Raw genomic sequence first — 16,185 nt, 5'->3', positions numbered from 1 at the left:
CAAACATCTAATTATATAATTCCGTAAGTGATTAGAATTTGTCTCTCTCTACCTTCTATGTGATAGTAAAGCTGCAAGTTTAAAGAGATATATAACAAGCCTCTTTCTAGTACTGAAAAGGAATGACGTTAAATCAAAAGTGGTCATTCCACCATTACAAATAGGTAACGATCTGACTTAGGAAATAGAATAATAATAGGAATATACATGTTTTAGAATATTGTGCCTTCTATTCAAAGACTCCAAGCATGTTTACATAACTATCACTGATGAATTTCACATAGGTTTTTTATTCCTCAAAAAAATCATTCTATTCATTTGAACATTGCAAAATACACTGTAAACTATTGTCAGCACTGTTTTTCAATAAGAAAACATATTTTACAAGATTTAAAATTTAAAAAAAAACCCTCTTTTTGTTCATTCCAACTTGTAAGTATTGCTACACCACCTTAGTGAGCCTGAGATGAAGCTGATCTTTCACACCTCCACAAGCCCCTTGGACGATGGCACGCTGCTGGCTGTCAGCAGATTGATGGCTTTCACTGAGCTGCTCCTGATGCAAATTTCAGAATTCACTTTAACAGTCATTTGAACTGTCACCGTATGAATTATGGACTGAAGCACATTCTGCTTCACCATTTCCAAAGGAAAGCTCCTCGTGAATATCAAACTAGATGTGGGAAAGGCATTTCAAGTCAAATGATTTAAACTACCATACCTGGTTTTAGAATGAGCTTTAAAAAATGCTCACGTTTCCATGAGGAAAAATAATCTCAAATTTAAATGACCTCCATTTTTACTTTAATAATGTATATATGTATATAAGAAGTGCACACATATATTCACAGCTATAACTTTTTTTTTTTCTTTTAAAAGTGCCTTCTTTATATTACAGAACTGAAATTCTGGAAGTCTTGGTGTAAACCACTTCTGTTGGATAAATAAGAGGATCCAAAATTAATTAAGGAAATTTGAATTATGAAAAGACATAGCTTTGGGGATGCCTGGGTGGCTCAGTGGGTTAAGCCTCTGCCTTCGGATCCCTGTCATGATCTCAGGGTCCTAGGATCCTAGGATTGAGCCCTGCCTCAGGCTCTCTGCTCAGCAGGGATCCTGCTTCCCCCTCTCTTGCTGCTCTGCCTACTTGTGATCTCTTTGTCAAATAAATAAATAAAATCTTAAAAAAATAAGACATAGCTTTTTCCCTAAAGTTTACATGTTATACATAAAATAACATAAGAGTAATCACAAAACAACATAAAAATAAGTAAACTATATTCAATAGCCTGATTTGGAAAATGTCTTTAGTAACTGTGGCTCTATGTCCAGCTAGAGTCCACTCATGAAAAGGGGGATGGCATGAACAGGAAGAGATGCAAGACAGCCTAAATTCATAGGACAATGTAAGCAAAGAGCAGCAGCTATCAGCATATGAGGCAAGGGGTAATTTCTATGAGTAACTATAGTGATTGAATTTCAAATAACAGTGTAGGAAGAATTGACAGAGGAATCAATGACTGAAGATCACTGAATGCTGAACTCAGCAGCTTAAATTTCATATAATAAGCATTAGTGACATAGCATAGGTTTCAAAACATGAATACATGTTAAAATCAAGAAGGTTATGATGAAGTTGCAAGAATTAAATGAGGATTGAGTTGGCGATGGGAGATTATTAGAGGTGGAGTGCATAGAAGAGACTTGGAACCAGGAAGCATGCCGGCAAGTGTTCTATTCATTTAAATAAAAAGGAATGAAATTCTATCAAAAAAGAATAAATGGAGATCAAGAACTTAGGATAGTAAGCTAAAAAACAGCACGAAAGCACTGCAAAGGTTTGAAATGGAGAATTCAGGGAGACTACAATTAGATTGGTGGTGAGAGATAAATTGAAAATACTGTAGTTTGGGGTTACTTTCAGAAGTCTGCTATATAATTATGTCCTTAACATGGATCTCTGTATGTATATAGAAATACATATTGCTACATAAATAAATTCAGGATACTTACAAAGTCCTAGTGGAATGTTAAATTCCATGATATTTACTTTAGGCATTTGTGTGAAAAGAAAACAAATGAATTAATCCAATGTGAGGAGATGAGAATGACCCCAACTCAGCCTTGCGTTTTGGTTAGAATCTCCATAAAGCAACGCCCATTCAAGCCTCTGAATGTTTACACCTCAGGTATGCAATGAAGACTATAACTCTTTGCTTTGCTTAATTATTAATCAAAGCTATTTATATATATATATTTTTTTACATTTCGGAGGGGGCGGTTTTAGTTAACTAAATTTAGTTTTGTGAAAGCATTCATGTTTTTAAAACCAACATGGAAGAGGCTAAGTTTGGCTTTGACGTTCTTCCCATTTCCTTTATGTGAATCTTCTAACTGAAATCTAGTTGATGTACAATGTCCTACTAGCTTCAGGTGTGCGACATAGTGATTCGTCAATTTTATACTGTATGCAGTGCTATTCGTGATAAGCGTAGTTACCGTCTATCACCATAGAACATTAGAAGTATTGTTGACTATATTCCGTAGGCTGCACTTTTCATCCCTGTGATTTATTTAATTTTTTAACTGGACGTTTGAATCTCTTAATCCCCCTCCATCTATTTCACCTGCCATCCCAACCCTGTAGCAAAAACCAGGCTGCTCTCCGTCTTTATGAGTCCGTTTCTATTTGTGTTTGTTCATTCGTACTGTTTTTTAGATGCCACATACAAGTGAAATCATATGGCATTTATCTTTCTCTATCGGACTTACTTCATCGAGCATAATACCTTCTAGGTCCGTTCCTGTTGTCACAAATGGCAAACTTTCATTCTTTTCTATGGCTGAGTAATATTACAGCACGTGAGTCTTTGTGAGTTTTCGTGTGTGTGTGCCATGTGTGTGTAAATCTTTATCCATTTATCTACTGATGGACACCTAGATTGTTTCTATATCTTGGTTATTGTAAATGATGCTGCAATTAATATAGTGGTGCATGTGTCTTTTTCAACCGATGTTTTGTTTTCTTTGGGCAAATACCTAGTAGTGGAATTACTGGATTATAAGGTATTTCTAATTTTTTTGAGGAACCTCCGTACTGTTTTCCATAGTGCCTACAACAGTTTACATCCCCACCAATAGTGCATGGACATTCCCCTTTCTCCACATCCTCACCAACATTTGTTATTTCTTGTCATTTTGATACTATTCATTCTGACTGATGTGAGGTGGTATCTTATTGTGACTTTCATTTGCATTTCCCCAATGATAAGTGATGTTGAGCATCTTTTCATGTGTCCGTTGCCCATCTGCATGTTTTCTTTGGAAAAATGTCTATTCAGGCTCTCCATTTTTAATTGGATTATTTGGGTTTCTTTGGTATTGACTTATAAGAGTTCTTTATATATTCTGGATATCAATCCCTTACTGGATATACCATTTACAAATATCTTCCCTCATTCAGTAGGCTGCATTTTCATCTTGTTGATGGTTTCCTTTGCGGTGCAAAAGCTTTTCAGTTTGGTGTAATCTATTTTTGCTTTTTTTTTTTTTGCCCCTTGCCTCAGGAGACACATTCAGAAAAAAGGTGGTAAGGCCAATGTCTAAGTGATTACTGCCTATTTTTTTAGGGGTTTTATGGTGTCAGGTCCTACATTTAGGTCTTCTATCCATTTTGAGTTTATCATTGTGTATGGTGTAAGAGAATGGCCCAGTTTCATTCTTTTGCATGTGACTGTCCAGTTCTCCCAAGATTTATTGAAGAGACTGTCTTTTCCCTGTTGTATATCTTTCCCTCTTCTGTAGATGAACTGATCTATACATGTGGATTTATTTCTGGGCTTTCTATCCTGTTCCATTGATCTATGTGTCTATTTCTGTGCCAGTATCATACTGCTTTGATTACTACAGCTTTGCAGTATGTCTTGAAATCTGGGATTGTGATAGCTCCAGCTGTGGTTGTATGAGGCCTTTTGTGGTTTCATTTAAATTTTAGGATTATTGGTTCTGGTTCTGTGAAAAACACTAGTGGCATTTTGATAGGGAGTGCACTGAATATATAGATTGCTTTCAGTAGTATAGACTATTTTAAAAAGTTTTTAAAGAAGATACATAAAAGGCTCATAATCCCTCAGTAATCTCAAGTGTTCCCTCTTTTGTCCTACAAAATATAACTGAAATATATTTATAAGTGTCCTGAAAATCTACTTCAAGTGAATAATTCTTTCTAGTTACATCACTGCCTGGCAGTAAGGATGTTACAAAGTCTTAGGAAACTTGCTATTCTTTTATGATAGAGACTGAATGAGGATACTGTAAGATCCACAGGAGAAATGTCCTTTCAATCTGAACACCAAGGGAAGCTGTATTTCTCCTGAATTACTAGTTTATTTCTCATCTTATGCAACTGATCATGTCTTCTTTGCTCTGGCAAATTTTGTGGCCCATCTCCAGGAACTATATAGGAACTCACTGAATTCACATTGTGGACCAACTCTATGCCTGGTTTGGATTTTTCCCCTTATTATCTTTTTTCTGTGCTTTATTTTTTGCTTATTTTAAGCTACTGCACGTATTTAATATGAACCATTGAAATTTTCTTCGGAATAGATGAAACTAATAGGTAGGGCTGAGTGTTAAACTGACAGTCAATAAATTCACATTACCCCATTTAAACCTCATAGCATCTCTGCCAGAAGGTTTTCATTATCACCAGTAGAGTGGTTGAGAAAAACTACTTTCACCCAGATACAAATACCTTACAGAATAGAAGTCTAAGCAGGAAACTCCAAAGTTCTACTAAAGAACATAAAAAGACAAACAAAACACCTAGCCATATCTAAAGAAAAGTAATTATAGATTATAGATTAACTAAAATCACATGAGACTATGGGAAATGGATGACCTTAGCCAAAGCTTCCTAAGTGAATACTTTAAGAGTATTGGTAAGTTAATTATATGATCTTAATATAATGCCTTTTGATTCACCTACATCCTGGTTTTGTTTAAACAAACAAACAAAATCTGTTTTACTTGTTTTATTAATTTCCTATTTTAACCCACTCTCTCCAGACTATCAAAAGAATAATGCTTTATATTTAAAGGGAAAAAAAACCTTTTTCTCCCCAGAAAATATTACCAACTTTGAAAATTCCATAGATTTTCTTATAAATTAATTACTGTAATATGGGCACAAAGGGACATAGATGTTACATGACTTTTTTTCTACCTTTAGAAGCATTTACATTTGTTTACATTTTGTCCTGTTATTTAGTAGCATGAAATCACATCTGCTTACATTATAAACATAGTTGTTGGGCATAATAATTAGATTCTGGTTCTACCTTTTGTGATTACGTAACTTGGAATAAGCTATGTATTTCTGTAACTTCAGATTATTCACTATAAAAGGGGGAAAACAGAATTCCTAAGAGCTGATGTGAAGATTAAATTAAATAATACATGTAACACGCTCAGAACAATGTGTGGCATACATTCAGCTCTTGATAAACATCCCCTGCCTTTATAAGCAGCAATGCAGTGTCATTCATTTTCACCTGATCTTTTGTATTTCCAGCAAAAATAGGTGAAATGGTACATGAACCCTTCTGGAGAGATAGGCTAGAAAAAGAAACAAAATACTGAACGCTTCCATTTATAATCTGCCAAAATCATCACCGCATGTTATGGCAGTGATTAAAGTCATTGCCATCGCTCCTTTCTGGTACTTGAGCGGCTTACTGATCACCCTATCTGATTCCTAGGGGATCGAGTGGTATTTCAGTTTTTGACAGGACCGAGACAGCAGGCTGTCCATTATTAAACCACACATCTGGTCCTTGTTGTTAATAACTGGTTGTTTGCAATATGTGGACAATCTACAAGTTTTCCCACAGGGAGTCAAATGAGGCTGAAATGTGTTAATCCTCTTTTATCCCTATCCACACAGTGATTTACAAGATGGGCTAAGTGTGCGCCTGTACTAACGATTCATCTTTATGATTCAGTGCAAAGTCCAGTGCACGAAAGCCAAAAACAAGCAGTCCTTTATTTCTTAGATTCATTGTTTTTTGGCCTTGCATGCAAAATCCATTTCTTATACATATTTACATACTGTGAAAATTGGAATTAATATAGCTCTGCGTTCAAGGAATGCATACACAGAGGGCATGATGCTTACTCTTTAAAGCCATGCCATAATGGCAAGAGTGCAGAGTACTAAAGCACAGTTCCAAAGAGAAGCCCACTGAAAACTGGAAACAGGAAAGAGTCAAAGAGTGAGGGCTTACTGCCAGCCACAGTCCCCTACAGACTAGCCAAGCTAGACAGTCAGGGTTTCTGTTTCTATTTACTTTTACTGCTTCTATTTGTCAGAAAAAAGATAAAGATAAATATGAGTGATCCAAGAGAATATTGTGGAAAGAAATCTCACTGTCCTCAGTCCCCCTCTTTTGAAGATCTGCTTTTTCCCCACATCCAGGAGAATTTCTCCCCTATTCCTTCCAGGCAACTGGGGCTTTTATAGCCTCTGATTCACTCCACAACTCCAAACCATCTCTACTTCCCAGGCAAAGGAGACAAATAAATCCAATGCCACTGGTGTACTGAATTAGCTTACATAAATGATTTTTTTTCCCCCTGAAATTACACTACATCTTAGATTCTCTTTAAGAGTCTGCTTGTTATAGCTTTATCTAGTTACTGAAGAATCAAGGTCACAAGTTTCTAATCCACTCTTAGGCCTCCAGATGATCAGATGCAAAGGACCCAAAGCCATTTTCACAGCACTTTCTTTGCCTTCACGAAGCTGGGGTTTTTATTCATCTGCTGCAAGGAAGCACATGGTCACTCTGCTATAAGAGATGTATGCAAAGCAGACATTTCTGGCCCTGCTTATCCATATCTTCTCTATCTAGGCAGTACATTCACCTCCATTTCACTTTCTACAACTCCACACATCCACTTCTGAATTTATACTGAGGATGAGATGTTATCAGTGCCCTAGATATACCTTGTCTTCTCACTCTGTGCTCTGAATGACTTTCTCTGATATTGCAACTTTAGTGCTGTCTGATGATTAAGATCCTTGTGAAAAGAATTGTTTTTTTCATGATCCATTAAAAAAATAAAAATAAGGGCCGCTGGATGGCTCGGTCGGTTAAGTGTCTGCCTTGGGCTCAGGTCATGATCCCAGGGTCCCCAAAAGAGCCTGCATGGGGCTCCCTGCTCACTGGGGAGTCTGGTCTCCCTCTCCCTCTGCCAACGTTTTCCCCTGCTTATGCACACTCTCTCTCTCTCTCAAAATAATTGAATAAAATCTTTTTTTTTAATTTTTTTTAACTTTATTTTATTTTTTCAGTGTTCCAAGATTCATTGTTTATGGATCACACCCAGTGCTCCATGCAATATGTCCCCTTCTTAATACCCACCATCAGGCTCTCCCAATCCCCACATCCCGCCTCCAAAACCCTCAGTTTGTTTCTCAGAGTCCACAGTCTCTCATGGTCCTTCTCCCCCTCCTAGTTCCCCTAACTCACTTTTCCTCTCCTTCTCCCAATCTTCTTAAAAATTAAAAAAAAAAAAAAAAAAGCATATTGAGTCAAGGACTGACACAAAATAAAAGTAATGGTCTTTCTGGATCATTATCTACTGCTTCAACTAATTTTAATTTGCAATTTAAAACACATAAAAGCATTAGTTTAAAAACATCTTGATCAAATGTATTAAATATTGCTCACATGGGATGCCTGGCTGGCTCAGTGAGAAAAGCATGCAACTCTTGATCTGGGGGTCATGAGTTTGAGGCCCATGTTGTGCATGGAGATTACTTAAATACATACATGCATACATACATTCCTAGACTTTTATAAATAAATAAATAAATATTGCTCCCAAGAGGTCAGGCTAACTTAATTTCGAACTATAAATATAAAGCAACTGGTTAAATTTTATTGAAAAAGTATTTCTTTTTGCTTCACTTTCTAAAAGTAACTTAGATAAGGATGGTGCATAAGTAAGACAATATTGGCAATACATAAATATGCTGATAAAAACAGACAAAGCAATGACAAAGGGATTTATGAACATGTAAAACATTTTAATAAACAAGAACATGATTTAGAAAAGCCCACAAAGGGGCGCCTGGGTGGCTCAGTGGGTTAAAGCCGCTGCCTTCGGCTCAGGTCATGATCCCAGGGTCCTGGGATCGAGCCCCGCATTGGGCTCTCTGCTCAGCAGAGAGCCTGCTTCCCTTCCTCTCTCTCTCTGCCTGCCTCTCTGCCTACTTGTGATCTCTGTGTGTCAAACAAATAAATAAAATCTTTAAAAAAAAAAAAAAAAGAAAAGCCCACAAAAATACCACATCCACTATCGACAATAAGAAAATAAAAGCATGGCCTAAGCCACAGGTACACATTATGACTAAATATATTGTTAGTTTAATTTTTATTTTGTACTAATAATGAAGATGAAAGCTCTACGTGTTTAGCGTTCATTTGTATTATTTCCTATACTCCCTTTCAAATGTATTTTTGCAGAAGTTGAGTTACATTACTAACAGAGAAGGGGGAAAGTTTGTTAATAATTTTGATAAAACAAGTTAGCTGAATCATTTTCTTTGTCATCCATAAAGAAATATGCTTTTGCAGCCATCCTCAAGACTAACTTGAAGCCGCCATGGAGAACCTATTTAGTACAAAGTTTAATCTCCTTGGGGCACCTGGGTGGCTCGGTCTGTTAAAAGTCTGACTCTTGATTTCAGCTCAGGTCATGATCTCAGGGTCATAAGATCGAGCCCCACATGGAGCCTGCTTAAGGTTCTCTCTCTCTCCCTTTCCCTTTGCCCCAGTACCCCTCGCTCTCTTAAAAAGAAAAAAGAAAAGGAAGCTTAATTTCCTTAAAATGTCACATAACTTATGCAGAAAATGAAATTTCTACATTCCAAACTTCCTTATTCAAGACTTATTGTACATAAAAGTACTCCAAAAAGTTACAAGTGTAATATTCACAGAAGAGGTATTACTAACACATAAGCGTATACAGAAAGTGGATATATATATATGAGAGTAGGTAAATGGTGCAAACTTTAAAAATAAAGTTTAAACTTTAAAAATAAGAAAGTAAATAAATAAATAAATTCTATGTAATCTGAAAGCCACATTTTTAAATATATTTTCTTTTTTTTTTAAGATTTTATTTATTTATTTGACAGGCAGAGATCACAAGTAGGCAGAGAGGCAGGCAGAGAGAGAGGAGAAAGCAGGCTCCCTGCTGAGCAGAAAGCCCAAAGGGGGACTCTATCCCAGGACCCTGGGATCATGACCTGAGCAGAAGGCAGAGGCTTTAACCAACTGAGCCACCCAGGTGCCCCGAAAAGCCACATTTCAATTATAAAATCAGGTCAAAAGGAAGAAATCAAATACATTTTTATATAAAATATTAATGTCTGAATTCTTACAGCTACCGATAAACAAAAAATTATTAAAAATGCATATTTCTCTGCATTGTATGATTTACACTATATGTATCTAAAGTCATTTTATGCACCATTACCTACTTCAGTAGTAGGCAATTTTTTTCTTTCCTTATTCATGGAGCTTTCCCTTAATTTAATAGACAGTGCTAAGAAATATAGCATTATCAATATTCTGTTAACAATAAATGCTTAAATCATTTTTATAGATATTACATATGCAAAGGTGATTCAACTATATAATTAAACAGTAAAAATAATACTCAATTCTTTTTACTAACACAAAATATTTTGAAAGCGTATTTAACGACCTGAACTTACTAGTTTATAATAAGTACTTTATATCAAATGGCTACTTTTCAAAATAATATATAATTTTATTAAGGGAGATAAAATCAGTAGGTTATATAAATGTGCCACTCCACACCCATTCTTCCAATTTAACTTTATAAAATAAATTAATATATTTGCATTGTATGATATCTAAAATTACATATACTCCAAAAGCTTTCCAAACATGTTTTTGCCATTTTATAAATACCTCTTAAACTACTAATTCATTGAATTGCACTCTTCGTTCAAATCCTTTTACGATTTCAATTACTACAGTGCATTAGGTGACTTGCTTACATTACTTTTAAATGCCACCTATAAAATATGAAAGAGAACACTTAAAATTACTAGAGTTGAAACAACTGACCAGATATTTGAAAGCTGAATGGTGTTAATTAAATAAAAGGCCTACTCCTCTGTGACTGCAACTGAGAATTGTCCACTAACAGTAATGACAATTACTGAATTATCAACAGTCATGACAATTCATCCACATCAAAGGCATTGTGTTCCAAACTTTAAAATTGCTAAGTCATGAGAGGATGAGAAGGGCTTGTTCTGTCTTAAGACACTTAAAACTTGAAATTTATCAACACTAAACTGCAAGAACATTCTAAATCTTTATTGTCTTATGAATCGTAGAAATGTTAAAACAATAAACAGTAGACGTGAAGGCTGCAACAATTCTATATATTACAGAATGGCTTCCATATGAACCAGTTAAAATCAGTCTCTAATCATATTAGTTTTAATCATAGAGTAACTTTGAGGATACTAAGTATCCTAAATATTAGATTCAAAATATATAGAATACCTTGAGTCACCCCTAATACAGTGACTTCAGCTACTTTATTTTCAAACAACAGTGACTAGCCTATGAAAAAGGGTGTATGATCTTCTTGACAATCTTAAAATTGAAATTCTGCAAAAACATCATCATAGCATAAACAATACTGTCAATATTCAGGAGGGGAGCTTATCTCTAAATATATCTGTGAACACCTCCTGACAAAGCACTGCTTTACATTCCTCCTTATATTGTTCTTAAAATCTAACTTAATAAGGCCCTGAGATGCAGCATGTAGTCAAATACTATCTGAATGGATAAATGACCATTAAGAAATATTTCATGAGCCACTTGAATTAGATTTTTGTGTTTTACTCAGGATGCCAAAGAAATAAATGTGAGTCATATGTGCAACAGACATCTCTAAGCATTAGCAGTGTTCTCATTTAGCAACTCTCAAAGTTATTTCATGGCCTCAGAGAACTAATGTTATTCATGTGCTAAATGTGCATTTCTCTACAATGCTATGTCTAACTCTGATCCTTTATGTCCTACTCAGAAAAGGTCATCAGAATGCAAATCAGGGAGAGGGAATTATGTAAAGATGACACTGATTCATACACACACACACAAATTCTATACATATGTGTGTCACATGTACATACATATTGAGTTACGTATACACTTAAGCACGCGTATTTCCATACATGTGATACGGTATAAACTGGACTATCCAAAGTTAGTTCGCAGAAAATCTATGGTGTAGAGACCACCAAAATTCCCCTGTCACCACACTCCACACATCTATCATATGGCTTACTCATTTTCATAAGACCGTCAATCATGCCTTATTAAGATTTAATTTAAAAAATTTTTTGAAAGATTTTATTTATTTGACAGAGAGAAAGAGAGAGAGAGCACGAGCAGCGGGGAGGGGCAGAGGGAGAAGCAGGCTCTCCACTAAGCAAAAAGCCTGATGTGGGACTCGATCCCAGGATCTTGGGATCATGACCTGAGCCAAAGGCAGATGCTTAACCAACTGAGCTACCCCGGCATCCTTTAATTTAAAATTCTTAACATGAAGAGCAAAGTAGAATGTGCCTACTTTCCCATCAGCTGATTTCTCCATCATTTCTAGGATATGACTCTAGAAGAAGAAGATACCCAATCTTGGTTCAGATTCCCCCAGAAGCGTACCTTGAGATAAGGATTGGAGCATAAGTAGTTTATTTGGGAACTGAACCCAGAAAATACCAGTAGGGGGGAGAGGGGAAGAAATCCAATTAAGCTTGTGATATTAAACCAATTATAACTATGGGCAACTGGAAATTGTCCCATTGGAAACAGTGTAGAACATGTTTCAGAATTATCACAACCAAGGAGTTAGAAAGCTAAGGTATTTATCTAACAATTCCTTATTTATTCATTTACTCAGAGGCACTTTTGACCTGGGGAGCCCCTGAGACTGGGGAGGTGATGGGGTTGGGGGAGTATGACAAAACAAAAAACAAAAATTTCAGGCAAAGAATATTCATAGAAAATAGCCTAAAGAATATGAACATAAAATAAATGTATCTGTTGGTATAAACCATCTACTCACTCTTCTATGAAAGAGTGCTTTCTCTTCAGCTCCATAGGAATTTAGTCCATGATAACTGAGTCGAATAAGAAAGCTCCTTAGACTCAGTTGCGAAGAGGAAGTTGTGAGCACAACAAAGACAAAAGAGATGACTTTACTTACTGCATATTAATTTAGAATTCTGAAGAAATATAACAAAAGAACTGAAAATTGCTAATCAGAAGTGAAGAAGGGAAGTAACATTTAATGAGCACGTAAACTGTGCTATATGCTGCTTAATTATTCCTACAAATTCAAACAAACTTAATGGAAAGAACTTAGGAGTTTCTTGAAGAATCTGAGTCACAAAGAACCAAATTCAAGTGTCATCCTTGCACTTATATTACCAAAAGAAGCATTTAATTTCCCAGAAGCTTAGTTTCCTAGTTCCTAAAATACACATACACACATAAACCCCTGCAGACAGACAGACAGACACACACACACACACCCTTAGCGTAGTTAACATATTAGATTAGCCAGTGCTTAGTGCCAACTAAGTGTTAGTTTTGTACCTTACAGAAATAAGATTATTGAATTTCATAATGGTCAAATGACTTGCCCAAGGAGACTCAGCTAGTGGGAAAATAAGCAAAGGATTGAAGTCTGAGTCACTATTAACCCAAGGATCTTGTCTTCAAAGGACAACAAATGGAACCAAAACTCGATATTAAGTTTTCATGAAGCCACAAAATCAGTCAAATGGATGAACAATTTTTTAATGCTTAATGCCTTATTTTAATAGTAAATATGGCCTAGACTTTAAGTTAAACTTGTGCTAGCATAAACTTCTATTATAATGGATATTTTAACTAACTAGGTAAAACTTTTTTTTAATAGCAGTGACTTACTTGGGTAGTATTCAACTAACCAAAATTCCTAGTTACTGAAATATATCTGCAGCATCCTTGGAAAAATGAAGGGAATCTCATGAACAATTAACATCTTGGATACAATATTAAAAAACAATCTTGTCACCACAAGTCCAAAATATATCCTCTGTGAATTCAGTCTATCTCACAATTTCTAGAATGAAGATTTCTATTCTACATAATGATCCCGTGGTCCTGAAGTAATAAATATAGATTCCATCCCTATAATCATAATGGTGCATTTGATAAGTCATTTAACCAGGCTAATACAGTTTATCTAAACATCAACTAGCTTTACTATTTATTTAGATATTCATTTCCTTCTCTTCAGTCATCCAGAACACCTTACTTTCCAAGCATACTGGTAAACTGGCATTTGTTCTTTTAACTCTTAACAAACACATGTGTTTTGCCTTAAAAAAGAGGTTGCATTGAAATATTACCCTCTGAGAAACATCCATGCCCCTTTAAATTACTATGAAACCAAAGAAGAAGTCCAAAATTTATGCCTGTGTGTGTAGAGATAGGAGTTGGTATTGGGAGCTGAAATGGCGAGGAAGAAAAGGAGAATATTTCCCAGTGCTGAATCGGGATGAGATTTTTTAATAGGGTCAATAATGAATCTACTTTGTAATTAAAATAGAACATTAGTACCAAACTGAAATTCAGGGAAATATTTCAATTGAGTTAAGAGCTTAGTTAGTATACATAGCTCATTTAAAAACAGAAACATATGACATGTGATACATGAAATGACTATCCCAGAAAATACTAAATTCAATGAAACATAAAATGTGCCTTTTAAATAATGAATCAGATAGCTGGAGGAATTTCAGAAGTTCAACTCGGTAAAGCAGTGATGCTCTGGATAAAACACATGAACAATATTTTGCTAGTAATAAACATTTTCGCTCTCAAACTTTGTTTTAATCTTGTGACATATATACTAGTTGGGTTAAAAATATATTTACTTCCAAAAGGTTGGGTCATGCTCTACAAACACCATTACTAACTACAGTCACAGTTACCTGTTCAAAGTTGAGTGTTTTCAGTTGACGTCATTTTCCCTAACTACCTGTTACATATTTAAACCAATTGTCTGTCTGTAACTCCAAATGTTTAAAGAGCATAAAATTCCCAGTAGCAGGTGAACACCTTAACAAGAAAACACTGACAAGGAGTAAGCAAACGGGTGCAAGAGATTTTAAGTTTCTTATGTGCTTTTTCAATCAACTTGGATACATTTTTCAAATTTTAGGAACACCTAAAGGGAAAAAAATGAAAATTATATGGCACTGACACTGCGTGCCATTTGGATGTATTGTACCTCTAGCAGCAGCCTTATACACACCGTAGGAAAGCGCAGATAGACAAAAGAGTAAGTACCCAATAAATGCAATAAATGCTTTGCAAGGATAAGAAAGTGAAAAGGAAGAGCTCCTTGTCCATGGCAATTGCTCTATGCAGTCAAAATGGAGAGACGTATCAAAGAGTCCCTCTCACTCCCTCCCCCAGTCTCGGGCTCCCTTTTTCTTCTCCCCTGTTCCCCCTCAGCCTCCCTCATCTCTGTCTCGTTTTCAGCCGTGCTGCCGGAGCAAAACTGCACCGCACCACTCACCTGTCGTCGTTTTGCCATCCCTGGTCCCCTAGCAGCAAATCCCGAAACCTGTACCTAGGAGGCAGAGGGGGCACTTCGCTCTCCAAATCAACCATCCTTCCTCAAAGAGTGGGAAACATAAAACGACGAATGGAGAAGAGGAGGGAGAGAGAAAGAAAATTCTGCGGAGTAGAGGGAGAGGACTAACAAGATGTGGGGGGCCACAGAGGGACGGGGAAGGGGCTCGGGAGGGGGAGGGGTCGGCTCCGTGCCGGAAGCTGAGGCTGAAAGGGGGCTGGCTCCTCTCTCCAGAGGGTGTGATGGGGATGATGCAAACCGAGCCCAGGAGCAAAAGTCTGGCTCTGACAAGAATCTACGCTGCCAAGGAACCGCCCCCAGGCTCGGCACCGCCTCTGGTCCCCAGGACTCGGGGGAGGCGGGAACGCAAAAGTTACTTCGCGGAAAAAGAAAAAAAAAAAAAGGAAGAAAGAAAGAAAACCAGAACACGCACGGTGCCTAGAAAGAGGGGAGGAGGCGTGCGAGCCGCGCGCTGGGGAGGCACTTTCCTAAAAGGCAGGTCGAGGAGCCTCCTCCGAGGGCGATCCCGACAGCGGGTCCCCGCGCGGGCGTGCACGCGGCACAGCCCCGAGCGGGCGCGAGGGGGACCGTGGGTTTGGTCCCAGCTGCGGCCAACCCGGCTCTCCCCTCCAGAGCCTTCGCAACTGCCGCGGGGGGCCGAGCCAATGAGACTCCCCCTCATTAGCATAACACCATGACGGCATGGAGGTGCCTCGGGGACAACCAATGGGGGCGAGCCTAATTAACGGATTCCCGGGGGGCGGGGGCCGCAGGGTGTCGGGAGTGTTCCAGGTGCCCCACGCGCCTTCGCTGGGCTCGCCTTCGGCTCGGGTAAGCGGGGTGGAGAGTGCACCAACGTGGAGAGGGAATCCCCGCTCCCGGCCTCAGGAAAGCCCCCCCCCCTTTTTTTTTTCTTTTTTTTCTCACAGTCTGAAAGAAAGGAAGGTGTTTCCCAGATTCTGGGTAAGAATGAAGGGGCCACTTTAGGCCGTTAAAGAGAAACATTTAGATGAGGGCCAGGAAACCACATCGAAACGCCTGGAGGTTTAGCACTAGCAGTGGCAATTAAATTACTGTTGCTGCTGCTAGTAGCGCTGTGGGCTTCCAGGTTGCACGGCCTTAGCCTTCGGAGTTCCCCCTTAGTGGCCCAGACAGTCAGAGGAAGAAGTGAATCCAAGAGTCTAGAGTTGGTTTTTCTGTATCAGCCGCTGCTTATAAGAACCTTGGGGTACAAGCCCTGGTTATGTTTGCGCAGATTGTCTCCTGCCAAGCACCGATTTCATCAGGGTATACGCAGTCCCTCAGTACTTAGCCCCCTGGGAGGCACTGGGCCTGAAGACTCAGAGCCTTTACTTACCACCCGTCCCCCAGGCTCTCAGGAATCTCATACTTTGCTTGGAGGAATAAGTTTAGAAACGTAGTGACACCTAA

At 37.7% G+C, this 16,185-nt stretch overlaps 1 protein-coding gene across 9 annotated transcripts in view; it reads right to left on the bottom strand.

The window, feature by feature from the left end:
* Positions 1-15,330, bottom strand: part of KCNT2 (potassium sodium-activated channel subfamily T member 2) — a 348,859-nt gene extending 333,529 nt beyond the window's left edge. For all 9 annotated transcript variants that reach the window (XM_047705388.1, XM_047705393.1, XM_047705394.1 and 6 more), the window contains exon 1: positions 14,698-15,330. In XM_047705388.1, the coding sequence (XP_047561344.1) occupies positions 14,698-14,792 (95 nt within the window). In that variant the 5' untranslated portion in view covers positions 14,793-15,330. The remainder of the gene's footprint in view (positions 1-14,697) is intronic.
* Between the last annotated feature and the right edge of the window lie 855 nt (positions 15,331-16,185).

This window comes from Lutra lutra, chromosome 15 (assembly GCF_902655055.1).
Source record: "Lutra lutra chromosome 15, mLutLut1.2, whole genome shotgun sequence".
NCBI lineage: Eukaryota > Metazoa > Chordata > Mammalia > Carnivora > Mustelidae > Lutra > Lutra lutra.
This window is presented reverse-complemented; position numbering and strand designations above follow the sequence as displayed.